General features: G+C 35.2%; 1 protein-coding gene across 1 annotated transcript in view; it reads left to right on the top strand.

The window, feature by feature from the left end:
- LOC109235294 (alpha-amylase 3, chloroplastic) overlaps positions 1514–12322 on the top strand; it is an 11669-nt gene continuing 860 nt past the window's right edge. The window contains exons 1-12 of the mRNA XM_019401353.1: positions 1514–1914; positions 2795–2925; positions 3437–3491; positions 3667–3789; positions 3956–4064; positions 4535–4884; positions 6944–7614; positions 8241–8430; positions 8843–8949; positions 10012–10261; positions 10410–10532; positions 11659–11826. Of these exons, the coding sequence (XP_019256898.1) occupies positions 1654–1914; positions 2795–2925; positions 3437–3491; positions 3667–3789; positions 3956–4064; positions 4535–4884; positions 6944–7614; positions 8241–8430; positions 8843–8949; positions 10012–10261; positions 10410–10532; positions 11659–11826 (2538 nt within the window). The 5' untranslated portion in view covers positions 1514–1653. The remainder of the gene's footprint in view (positions 1915–2794; positions 2926–3436; positions 3492–3666; positions 3790–3955; positions 4065–4534; positions 4885–6943; positions 7615–8240; positions 8431–8842; positions 8950–10011; positions 10262–10409; positions 10533–11658; positions 11827–12322) is intronic.

Genomic DNA, 12322 nt, shown 5'->3' with positions numbered 1-12322 from the left:
TTTAAATTATTCTTTACCCTTTTTCTCTATGATAAAAAATCTGAATTTTTATTTTTTTTCTATTATATTATTCAATTCCTAATATTATTACACTGTCATGTGGATTTTTATTAGCTCGTTTGAATTTAATATCTATTTCTACCACACTCATTCTAATATAATATAGATAAAAATTAAATAACTTTCTCATCTCAAATTCAAATAATGTTTATCATTCTATTTTCTAAATTGGACCGTATTTTTAAAAAATTATGTTATGATTTCAAACTTAAACTAACTGCACTCAATTCAAATACTAATCATACAAAAATATTTTCTTAATTGTTTGAACACATTATATCTAAACGTTGTAATATTTTACATATAAAATATTTAATTGCCCGATTTATCAATATTAACATGACATTATTATTCTTGTTATTAAAATAGTTTTAGTGATTATTTAATTTTTCTGTTAACTTATAAATAATTTGTATACTTTATGTAAGATCTTATTTTGCTGTTTGAATTTATTAAATTTTAAACTCAATAAATATTTAACGTCTTAAGTAAATTTTAGTTTTATTTTATATTTTAACTTACTCAAAATATAAATAGTCATATGTTATCTCAATTTATGTATTTTTATATTTTTTAATTTTTTTAGTATAGTTTTAATTAATTTTTTACCTCCATATTTCTAGCTAACATAGAATAAAATCTATGACTGGATCAATATATAGATATAAATATAGATATAGATATAGATATAGATATAGATATAGATGTATAAATATAAATATAAATATATAAATTAGATTTGTCTAAGATCTATTTAGATTATGTATAAGATTTATTAAGTTACTTCGATTAATTATGTTTTCATTTATAATTTATAATTATTAATGTTGTCCTAAAAGTGCCAAGTGGCTTTATTTTAGCTTGCCACTTGGCTTAACCACAATACATGCTATTTTCCTTTTAATATAATATATAGATAGTTAAATGATACAACTAGTGCTCCTCATGCCTAAAGATTAATTAGCTCTCTAGAACGGAGTAAGATCCAAGCAAAATATAGACCTTTTTTCACTGTGTCGCTTATTTGTTCCTTTTTGAATATATAAAAATACAGTAAATTATTTTAGAGTAAATTCAAACCAACTAAAAAAATGATAGCCAGTTATTATAATAATGGCAGGTCTTTATCAAATAAGCCATTTGAATTGAGATATTTTAGATATTATTTCAGTTTGGGACCACGAATTCAGAGAGAGAGAGAAACTTCGAATCTACGTAAAGTTGGAAGTATTATAGAAAATAGTACTCTCCAACAAGTCTCATGTCTGTAGCCGACGGAAAGTGCAACCCCTTGAGCAAATATTTTTTCTTTTTCCCCTGATTTTGCCCATTACTTTATAAATTATAAATTATTATTGCAACATTCTTTTTAAAAGTGAGGTGCCTGATCGCTAATTCAGATTACTTTAGGGGTACTTTTCGTAATCCTTTTAAAAGGAGTAAAGATTATGTGATGAAAAGAAAGTGTTTGAACAGCAGAGAACCAAAAAAGCAATAATTATCCACTATATATATCTGACAAACCAAATCGTTTTCGTTCTCTCTTTTTTCCTCATGCTTTTCAGGTGAGAGATCTAGCGACCCGGAAAAAAAATGTCGACTGTTACTATTGAGCCTCTCGTCGGTCATAGTCTCCGGCGAAGCCCAAAACTTTATTTAAATCCAAAAATAACCCCTCATTTTTCTCTAAATTACTCTCGGAAGCCGCTCTCCGGTAACGTAACTTGGAGATTCCGGCGTCGCCGAGTGACGTTCGATGTCCGAGCTAGCTCCACCGACACTGCCGTCATGGAGACATCGGAACAGTCCGACGTCGTTTTAACAGAGACTTTCTCGGTGAAACGACCGGAAAGGGTAAACTACTGTATTAGATTTTTTTTCCGTCTGTATATGTATTATTAAGTCAGAGATTCGCAGATTTGTATATTGCGTGCTCTATTTTTTGTTTAGCTCTGATTTTTGTGCTTGAAATTCATTGAATCAATAGAAATGGGACGCTTTGTAGGAATTAGGGAGTGTTTGGAGCAACCTGAATTGAGTTTTCGCGGTTTGCCGCCAATTCTTTAAAAAACTTCCTCTTGTTAAGTTAACAATTTAAAAAAAAATCCTATTTGTTAACGGAGTAGTTCAACTTATTCAAATCGAATTATTGTCAAGTGTAAAAATTATATAAAACTCTGGGAGGTGTATTGTCTCCGTCATTGCTTCCTGAATATTATCCTATCTTTGGACAACTGGAGAAGCAACTATTGACATTTATGTTCGCTCAAGAGGAAGAAAAAATAAGGAGAATAAGAAGAAGATAAATTGATCAAGCTTACAAAAATGAGAGAGATAAATTTGAAATTTGAAATTTTGGCCTTCATTCTTAGATATGTAGTTTTTGGTTTATTTGACCTTATTTCCTTATTGGTCTATTCCAGAAAGAACGACCTTTTTTTAAAATTGGAAGCAATTTAACTTAAACTTTTAAGTTTACTCTTAATGCCAAGTTTTTATGACGACACGAATATTATGGCATGTGTAAAACCACAAGTTTCAAAATATTCGTTTCTATCTCTGTGCCTAGTCAAATAGGTACACAAAAACTGAAATTGAAGGGAGTAATATATTTGAATCTCCTCTGTTTTCTTTGTTAAATATTTGTGCTTTGTGCAATATGTTTTTCCCAATAGTGAAGTAGAGAAAGATTAAGAGCTGCTGAGGTGTTGATTGGCTTGTTTTAGCATTGCAGGCTGAAGGAAAGATAGCCATCAAATTAGATAAGGGGAAAGATGAAGAGAATTGGCACCTCTCTGTGGGATGTAGTGTGCCAGGGAAATGGATTCTTCATTGGGGGGTCCATTATGCTGGTGACGCTGGCAGGTTAGTCTGGTTTGATAATGGAAGTACTGCTGTTTTTGTGCTTTGGAGGTAGAAATAACTAAGGTGAATAAATTATACAATATCTTGTATAGAAAGGATTTACCTTTAATGTCAAGTTTTAGTCTTTAGCAGTGGTGGAGCCTGGATTTTATACTAGGGGATACAAAATGGTCTCATGGGGGGTTGAACCTATGATCTAAAGCAAAATTTTGAATCCCCTTTGCCACTTTACTAGAATTTTACCTCATATCAAGGGATTCAACAACTTACATATAACAAATAAACTACTAGTTTTTACCCTATTTGAACAGTATAATTTTTAGGTGAAGGAGATTCAATTGAAACCCCTTTCTCCAAGCTAGCTCTGCCAATTGTCTTTCAGATGGGGATGATCTAGACTTTTAGTTTTAATTTGGAGATTTATAGCTCATGAACTTGTGTTTCAATAGTCGATGAATACCTAAAGACGCTGGATACGTTGTTTCTAAATTTTGCATTTTTATTCTGGCAGTGAATGGGATCAACCTCCTCCAGAGATGCGGCCCTCGGGTTCGATCGCCATAAAGGTGTCTACTACTCTTTCTCTTGCTAGTTTGCCTCGTCCTTGCTCTGTTAATATTACAACTCTAAATGTGGATATAATCACTTTAGTTTCAATTTCCGTGAAGTTGTCCGTCTACCTTTTTCCTACATTTCCTTTCTCATATTTTTCTTTAAATGTGAATTTCATTGCCATTACAGGATTACGCAATTGAAACTCCTTTGAAAGGGTCATCCACGATTTTGGAAGGAGAAACATTTCAGGAAGTGAAGATTGACATATGTTCTAAGTGGTCTATTGCAGCTATAAATTTTGTGTTGAAGGTGAACTTCTACGCATAAATGTTTAGGCTATCTTCTTTATGTATTATGCTGCTTACGACACATCAACAAAAAACATCTTCATGTATACTGCTCCTCTAATAGCTTTGGTGTTCACTTTTTTGGTTGTGAAGGTGTTTTCCGTTTCCGGTTTATTTTGATGATGCAGGATGAGGAAACTGGAGTTTGGTATCAGCACAGAGGGAGGGACTTCAAGATTCCTCTTTTTGACTACTTGGACGACGACGCTAATGTTGTTGGAGTTAAAAAGGGATCGGGTTAGGACACTTTTTTGTTGTAAAATTTATGCCATATGTTCATATTTCTTGCCTCTTCCCTTCTATGCAAGCTATATCACCTCTTTTTCATATTAGCTTGGCTGACTTCCTCCCGAGGAAAAACAATTCAAATATGTCGAAATCTATCTTTTCTAACAATGAGAAGTGTTCACCTAGGGTAAACAAGAGTTATATCTATTGACACTACCTGTTATGAATTTCTATATTTCCTAGCAATTTACTATTATAATAATACGTATTTTATAACAACAACAACAACAAACCCAGTGGAATCCCACAAGTGGCGTCTGGGGAGGGTAATGTGTACGCAAACCTTACCTCTACCTGTTATCAGTCCGTTATTATGAAGTAGCTGAAATATCAGCATGGGCAGAAAGATCCTTTATATCTATGTCTTGTTTGAGTAATATTCAAGTTGTAATAGTTCGATGGCTCTTCTTGTTTTGCAGGACCGCTAGGGCAGCTGTCAAACATCCTCCTTAAGCCAGAAGCTGCTACCTCTAAAGGGGAATCAAGCAGCAGTGATGGCTCTAGTGTGAAAAGCAAGTGCCTTGAAGGGTTCTTTGAAGAGCACGTCATAGTAAAAGAGACTCTTGTTGATAACACAGTTAGTGTCTCTGTTAAGCACTGCCCAGAGACTGCCAAGAATATTTTGTGTATAGATACCGACTTACCAGGGAATGTAGTTCTTCACTGGGGAGTCTGCAAAGATGATGCAAAAACATGGGAACTTCCTGCAACACCATATCCAGCAGAAACAGTTGTGTTCAAGAATAAGGCATTGAGGACTTTGCTGCAGGTACTTATTTTTGGATTACAAACTTTCCAGGCACTGAATTATTTAGTATTTGTGGTAGGGAATATGTGGGCCTAATGTGATAACTTTTGTGGTTTCAGAGTAAAATTGTGTTTTAAAGTGAAAAATTTGGTTCCACATGTGTTAACTGTATTGAAGTTTTTTTAAGGAAAAGTGGACACAATTTGGGATGGTCCAAAAAAGGGAGTAAGATTACTTTTCTGGGATAGAGGAAGTACTAATTTTTCTTCCTTTTTTCTTCTTTCCATTGGTCATATGTTTATTCCTTGGCCAGATCTACTGCTTTTAATATTTGAGAAGCCTTGGAAAATGGAAATTGTTGGCCTCCCTACACGTTCTGCTTGATAGTGGCTAAATAGTTCTGGACATGTGCAATGTGTAAGGTTGTGCGTTTGTAATAGCTAGCATGTGCACCACATCCAGATTAACTAACCTTTCTCTTCTTCTTTAATGAATGAGAGGATGTTATAACCTTTTCTATTTTAAGATTTTAATCTGCTGGTCCAATTTTACCTTGTTTGTGTGGTTCAATATAGTCTAGCAAGGATACGAGCATTTTCATATTCATATTTTAGCCAATGGAAGTGCCGTGTGAATCGTTTTAAAGGAGTCAGTCTAGGCTAGTGATGTAATTTTGTAAGCACTATCTTAGTGCTGGTATATTAAAAAAAGTACTTATGAGAACAAAATATGAAATTGCCATGTGAATCTGCTCCGGACCAGTAAGTTGTTGGATTCCACCAGCCAGATTCGCTAACCTGCTTTTTCGGATTAGTGGCTATAGTAACATCCAATCAAGGATTTTGCGAAGTGCTTAATGCCTGGAACCTTCATTGATACTCCCTTCATCCAAATTAATCATCTTAGTTTGACTCAGTGACTCAGCATGTTAATTAAAGGAATTATTCAGTATTTGGTGGGGAATATGTTGGCACACTATGTTGACTTTTGTGGTTTTAGAGTTAGAATAGAGTAGACGTATTGTAAATTGTAAAATAGGTTCTTACATGACCTTTAGAGTATGTAAACTGTACAAGAACTTCTCTCTTAAGAAAAGTTGGCACAATTTTGGGACAGTCTTAAAAGAATAAGTTAATGTATTTTTTCTTTTTTGGTTTTTGGGAGATGAGTACATTTTTTTCCCTCTCCCATTTGGTCACTTGTCTACTAAGTTGACCTGCTATATACTGCTTACCATTTTAGTTGCCATGGGACGTGGAATCTTTGCCTTTGCGACACTACTTAGTTGGCCCAATAGTTCTGGACAGGAGATGGGCTTGCTGGGACAGGGTAGGTTCTGCTTAAAATGTTCAAGTTTGTACAAGCATGCATACATCAAAGCAACTGACCTTTCTCTTCTTCTTTTATGATTAAAGGGACATCTGACCTTTTTTTCCCAACATTTTAATCTGTTTGCTCATTTCTATTAGAGGGAAAGTCCAACTACTTAGTGACAATTAGAACATAGTTTCTTTAGGGGAACTGAAGAATCAGCTAGATAATAAGTTGAATGTCTAATCTGTAAACAGAGACGATGCCTGATGTTTGTGTACTGTGATTAAAGAAGAAACTATGAGAAAGTTAGCTGTTTGCGAACATGAACAATATGCTGAACTACTGATTATTTTGAGGGCTTCCAAACATGAGTGCATGAAAAGATTAGGGCAAACCTGGGCAAACAAGGTCGCTTCTGTTGTCAAGCACTTAAAAGTTTCCGATGTTTTCCCCTTCTATAACTGCAGTATTTTTGATTTGCCCTGAATCTCCAACATGATGGAAGGGTCTTATATGATATGTCTAGCATTCTTCTCAAATACTTGTTTATCTCTCGGACAGATTTATGCAGATTGCTACTGTTTCTTAGAATTGATCCATATTCAGAAACAAAATTGCCATGCAATAGTTGTGGTCTCTTTTCTCTGTTATCATCTCGCTCACTTTTCTTTGAAAAATGTCTCTCTCTGACCAGATAGAACTAGTAACTTTTTGTTTCTAAGACCAGCTATTCTTTGCTTATTGATGATATATGCTCTCGTGACAGAGAAAAGAGGGAGGCAATGGTTCGTCCGGACTGTTTACTTTGGATGGAGGACTTTCCGGATTTGTTTTTGTGGTAAAGCTGGGTGAAAATACATGGTTGAATTGTAAGGGAAACGACTTTTATATACCTTTGTCAAATGGCATACATCCGTCTAGCACAATACATTTGGAGGAGAGAAAACAAGATGAAGAGTCAAATTCTTCAGAGATACTCAATCGCGCTCCTGAGGAGAAACAAGCAGGCTCTGTGTATACTGATGAAATAATAAAGGAGATAAGGAATTTGGTGACTGGCATTTCCTCTGAAAAGAGTCGGAGGACAAAAAGCAAGGAAACACAGGAAAACATTCTTCAAGAAATTGAGAAGCTTGCCGCGGAAGCTTATAGTATATTCAGAAGTTCAATTCCAACAATGTCAGAAATTGTTGTTTCTGAAGCTGAGATTTCACAACCTGATATCAAAGTATCTTCAGGGACTGGTACAGGATTTGAAATTTTGTGCCAAGGTTTTAATTGGGAATCTCATAAATCTGGAAGATGGTACATGGAGCTACATGAAAAAGCTGCAGAGTTATCTTCGCTTGGATTCAGTGTCATCTGGTTACCTCCACCAACTGACTCGGTGTCACCGGAAGGCTACATGCCTAGGGATTTATATAACTTAAATTCCAGGTATTATAATAAAAATTCTCTTCACTTCCATTTTTGGTCATATTTAAAGCTTAAGTCATGGATATCCCTTCTGGATTTATGAGATGAAGTTCTAAGTATCTCATACAAGTTCTATTATTTTTTTTCGTTATAATTTAAAATAGGATATGCGCCAAACATTAGGAAGGGCAGTCTAATGTTAAGGTTTTTATGGATGAGAATTTCAGTTTCTCTTGGCTAGTAGCCTCTTTATTTGAAGTTAAACTACGGGGATATGCCAACAATTAAGAAGGGGCGCGTTGCTCTTACCACGCATTCCTCTTTCCCAGCAGAAGATCAGACATATCTCTCATTTTCTACTTGTTTGTTATGATTAAACATGCAAAATAACCACAATAAGAACACCTGTTTTGTTATTTTGATTTACTGGTTCTTCTTTCCGTCTTTCTCTGGTTCAAGTAGGCTATTCCTTAGTACAGAATTAGCATCTTATTTTTATCCTTCATTTTGAACAATGATTAGATAGTTCCTACCAGATCAAATGAGACTTAATGAAGCAAATTTATTGCTCTCTCGGTTTGTGCTTTTTTATCTTGACTTGTTTAGGGTATCTCAATTTTTGCGTTGTTTTTCTGTATCTTTATCAGATATGGTAGTTTTGAAGAATTGAAAGTTACTGTAAAGAAATTCCATAAAGTGGGCATCAAGGTTCTCGGTGATGTTGTCTTAAATCATAGATGTGCAAGTGAACGTAATCAAAATGGTATATGGAATATCTTTGGTGGTCGTTTAAATTGGGATGATCGTGCAGTTGTTGCTGATGATCCACATTTCCAGGTGTGTGCTTTTCTTTAGATTTTGCCTTGCTGTTGTACTAGCAAAGGAAACTTTCTCAAAGTGCTGTTGCAGCTGGAATTTATGTAAGGTCTAAGTGTTTCTATATATGGGTTTTGCTAACGTCCCTCGTCATGATATATATGCATTTGCTATATATGGTGGGTGTGAGGAGGCACACTTTGCTATATTCATTTGATTTTCCTTCGTGCTTTCAAATTGACTATGTTACTCTTTAGAACATCTATTAATCGCCAAAGCAATGTTCTGCAACTCCTCTACTATGGTTTAGCCAAGAATAGTTCAGATATTGTGGATTTCAGGGCATTATTGCTTCCCTTTCCATAATGATATACTGACGTGTTTTTACAAGATCTGCTGAATCAGATGTCTGAACTACCTTTTATTTCTACAGGGAAGGGGTAACAAAAGTAGTGGAGATAATTTCCATGCTGCTCCTAACATTGATCATTCCCAGGAATTTGTGAGAAAGGATATCAAGGAATGGTTACACTGGCTGAGGTTTAATTCTCTTAGCTTTTGACCTATATCAATGTTCTTCTTTTTCCCTCTTTTTTCTGTTTTATTTTCGTCTGAACACCTTCTGATGGTCAAAGCAAGAGAATGTCATTTTTGTACTTGTTATGCCTGAGTATTTAGTGACCTAGCATCTTTAGCAATAATTATATATTGATGATTTTGAAGTAAATTTAATGTCTGTCAATCAGAATTAGAATTTGTTGACCAAGAAAAGATCTGTACTATGTCTATGTCAAGCACATTAGAAAAAAAAAAGCCAAAAGGATATAAATATCTGGTGATTCAGAAAGGACCTCTAGGTTTTGGAAGATTGATGTGTTCCGTGGCAAGAATTGGAAAGAGACGGTAGATGGAAACTTAGTGCTTAAAGAGAAGAGCTGAAATATACTGCTATCGTTCTGGAAGACATCAGATGTCAATTTTTCTCAAGAATTTTACCACGATCTCAAAGAAAGCAATTGGTAACTGAAGGCAGTTAAAATTGAAATTGTGGTTGGCCAAAGGACTAGATTACTTGCTCCACACTAATGATTTGATTCAAAATGTGAAAAGTAAATGAGGTGCAACCAATATCCTTTATGACGTTCAGAAACAAATACTTCGACTGATAGTTGAAGACTCAACAGCTGCTTCCTTTGCTGCACTATCCATTCTTGTGAATCAGGAAAAAAGTATCAGTAGCTCTTTACTTTATTCACTTGCATATAGAAGCAGGATTAGTATCTTATCCATGACCACAAGATGTTATCATTTTATCCTGTCTGCTCCGTTGGTAGTAACTGTCTTTGTGTCTTTGATTGCACCCACTCATGAAGAAGACTGAATACCAAGTGAAGTTGCTCAACTGTTAAACTGTGTAAGAAGGTGGTATTTTATCTGTTTCATGGGTATTTCTGCCTCATTATATTGTATGAAGATGCTGTTTTCTTACATTAGGATACAATATAATTGTTTCTGTTTTACTTTCTTCCAAAGTCTTACTCAAGAATGTTCCAACTTCAAAGGTCATCTTGTGACAAATTTTATGACTCTGCTGGTTTCCAGGGAGGAAATTGGTTATGATGGATGGAGGCTTGATTTTGTTCGTGGGTTCTGGGGTGGTTATGTGAAGGATTACTTGGATGCAACTGAGCCTTTTTTCGCTGTGGGTGAGTATTGGGATTCACTCAGTTACACTTACGGAGAGATGGATCACAATCAAGATGCGCATCGGCAGAGAATTGTTGACTGGATTAATGCTACTAATGGAACTGCAGGAGCATTTGATGTGACAACAAAGGGAATTCTTCATTCTGTAAGTGTCTCACACTTTGCTCCTGGCATATTGGATACAAGTACTTGGCCAGCAGTACTTATGATAATAATGAAAAAGAAAGAGAAGCAGTTGGGAATCACTTTTTTCCAGTGTTAACAGCATTTCCTTTCAACTTCAACGTTATTAGGCAATTGAGAGATGCGAATACTGGCGATTATCGGATCAGAAGGGAAAACCTCCTGGAGTTGTTGGGTGGTGGCCATCTCGTGCTGTTACCTTTATAGAGAATCATGATACAGGTTCTACACAGGTAAATATGCTTCTAATATTTTATTCTTACTGGTGTATTTTGTAGAGGAGTAAAGAGGCTCCTCTTTTGATCTTAAACAATGATAAAAGGGACTTTATGACAAGGCAGCTAGTTCATCATATCCACTTGCCTGAACCAATTTTATGCCTTTCTTGATCATTCATTCAATTTAATACTTTTCTCAGGCATTGTGTCGTTGGATCCGTCAAGTGAGGGATCTAAATGTACTCTTTAGCCCTGGGAACTGCTACAAATGCTATTCAGAGTTAGATTTGTCACGATGAGATGTAACCCCACCTGTAGAATCTTTAGGGGCACTAGTGCAAAGCTGTGATTACCTTCAAGAAGAATATTTCTTTTTTTAAAAGAAATCAAATTTAACAATTAGGCTGGAATTTCTTCACTGATTCAAGGAGAAATATTCTTCTTAAAGAAGAAGAAGAAGAAGAAAAAGAGGAAGAATATTTCTCCTTGAATCAGTGAAGAAATTCCAGCCTAATTGTCAAATTTAATTTCTTTTAGTTTCTTGCTCTTGATGTTCCATAATTCGCTTGTCAATACCTCTTTATTCAGCAAAAATTCTAAGAAAACCATAACAACCTAAGCTATAAACGTCTTCAGTAGTTCTTTTTTGGTGTCAGATCATCTCTCTTAGGGTCCATCGGACTCATTGAAAAAGTCCATGCGTTTGAGCTCAAAGTTTATTTGCCTGTATGAATTAATGAGATAATAGTAAATCTAATAATTGTAATGATTTGAAATGGATTTCGTCTCATTTAGTATCATTCCAAACTTCCCATTGATGTTCTTCAACATCCTTCATTACGTTTTCACCAGTGCCTAGAGTTTGTTAGTTGCAAATCTTGAATTTTTCACGTGCTTGTGCAATAAATAATCCAAATTGAGCTCTTCTCATTATTATTTGTTGTTAGTTTTTATTCTTTTGGGTAACATAACCTTATTTTAGTTCCATATTCTTCTTTCCCATTCTCAATCTCTAGTCCAATCTGTAGGGCTTGCTCATGATCTCCTCAATGGGCTTGTAATTTATTGTTTCAATAGCTGACTGAGTAATACCGAGTAAGCATAAGATCTGACTTGCTTTTCCTCGCTATTTTTTTTGAAGGGTCATTGGAGATTTCCTGGTGGGAAGGAGATGCAAGGTTATGCCTATATCCTGACTCACCCTGGAACCCCATCAGTTTTCTTTGATCACATTTTCTCTGGTTATCGATCTGAAATAGGAACTCTTATGTCACTCAGAAAGCAGAATAAGATCAACTGTCGGAGTATGGTAAGTCTCCAAAACTATGTTGAGTCATGAGTGGTGCAGGTTCGTTTGCCCTCTGAGGTTAATTTCAGCCTAATCTGAAAAGTTATGGTTGATTGATTTTTGGATGAATAGGAAGGAGAGAAGAGGATCACAAATATTCTGTATTTGTTCAGTTAACATATGGCCTCTACATTCCTTCTTTTCTGTTCTGACAAATCAAACTTGAAACCAACTCATTTTCAGAATTGCTCTGTGATGATACAGTGAAAGACCACTAAAAAGAACTAACAAATAATTATGACTTGCATGCAATACATGAACCTCAGATGTTCACTAAGGTGAAGAATTTATTTCTAGAAAAAAGTATGTTGGGATGGCATTTTTATTTATGAATTCAACACATATATTAAAAATGTTTACAGTGGAACTGGTGTTTGCTAGTTCAGCTGCAATCATTTCCCTTTCTGAACCCTGTTTAGTAATGAAGTTCCCCCTCCCCCTCCCCCTCCCCCCCCCC

The sequence above is a fragment of the Nicotiana attenuata genome, chromosome 12 (assembly GCF_001879085.1).
Source record: "Nicotiana attenuata strain UT chromosome 12, NIATTr2, whole genome shotgun sequence".
Lineage (NCBI taxonomy): Eukaryota > Viridiplantae > Streptophyta > Magnoliopsida > Solanales > Solanaceae > Nicotiana > Nicotiana attenuata.
The sequence above is the reverse complement of the archived record's forward strand: the minus strand, read 5'-3'. Positions and strand labels throughout refer to the sequence as shown.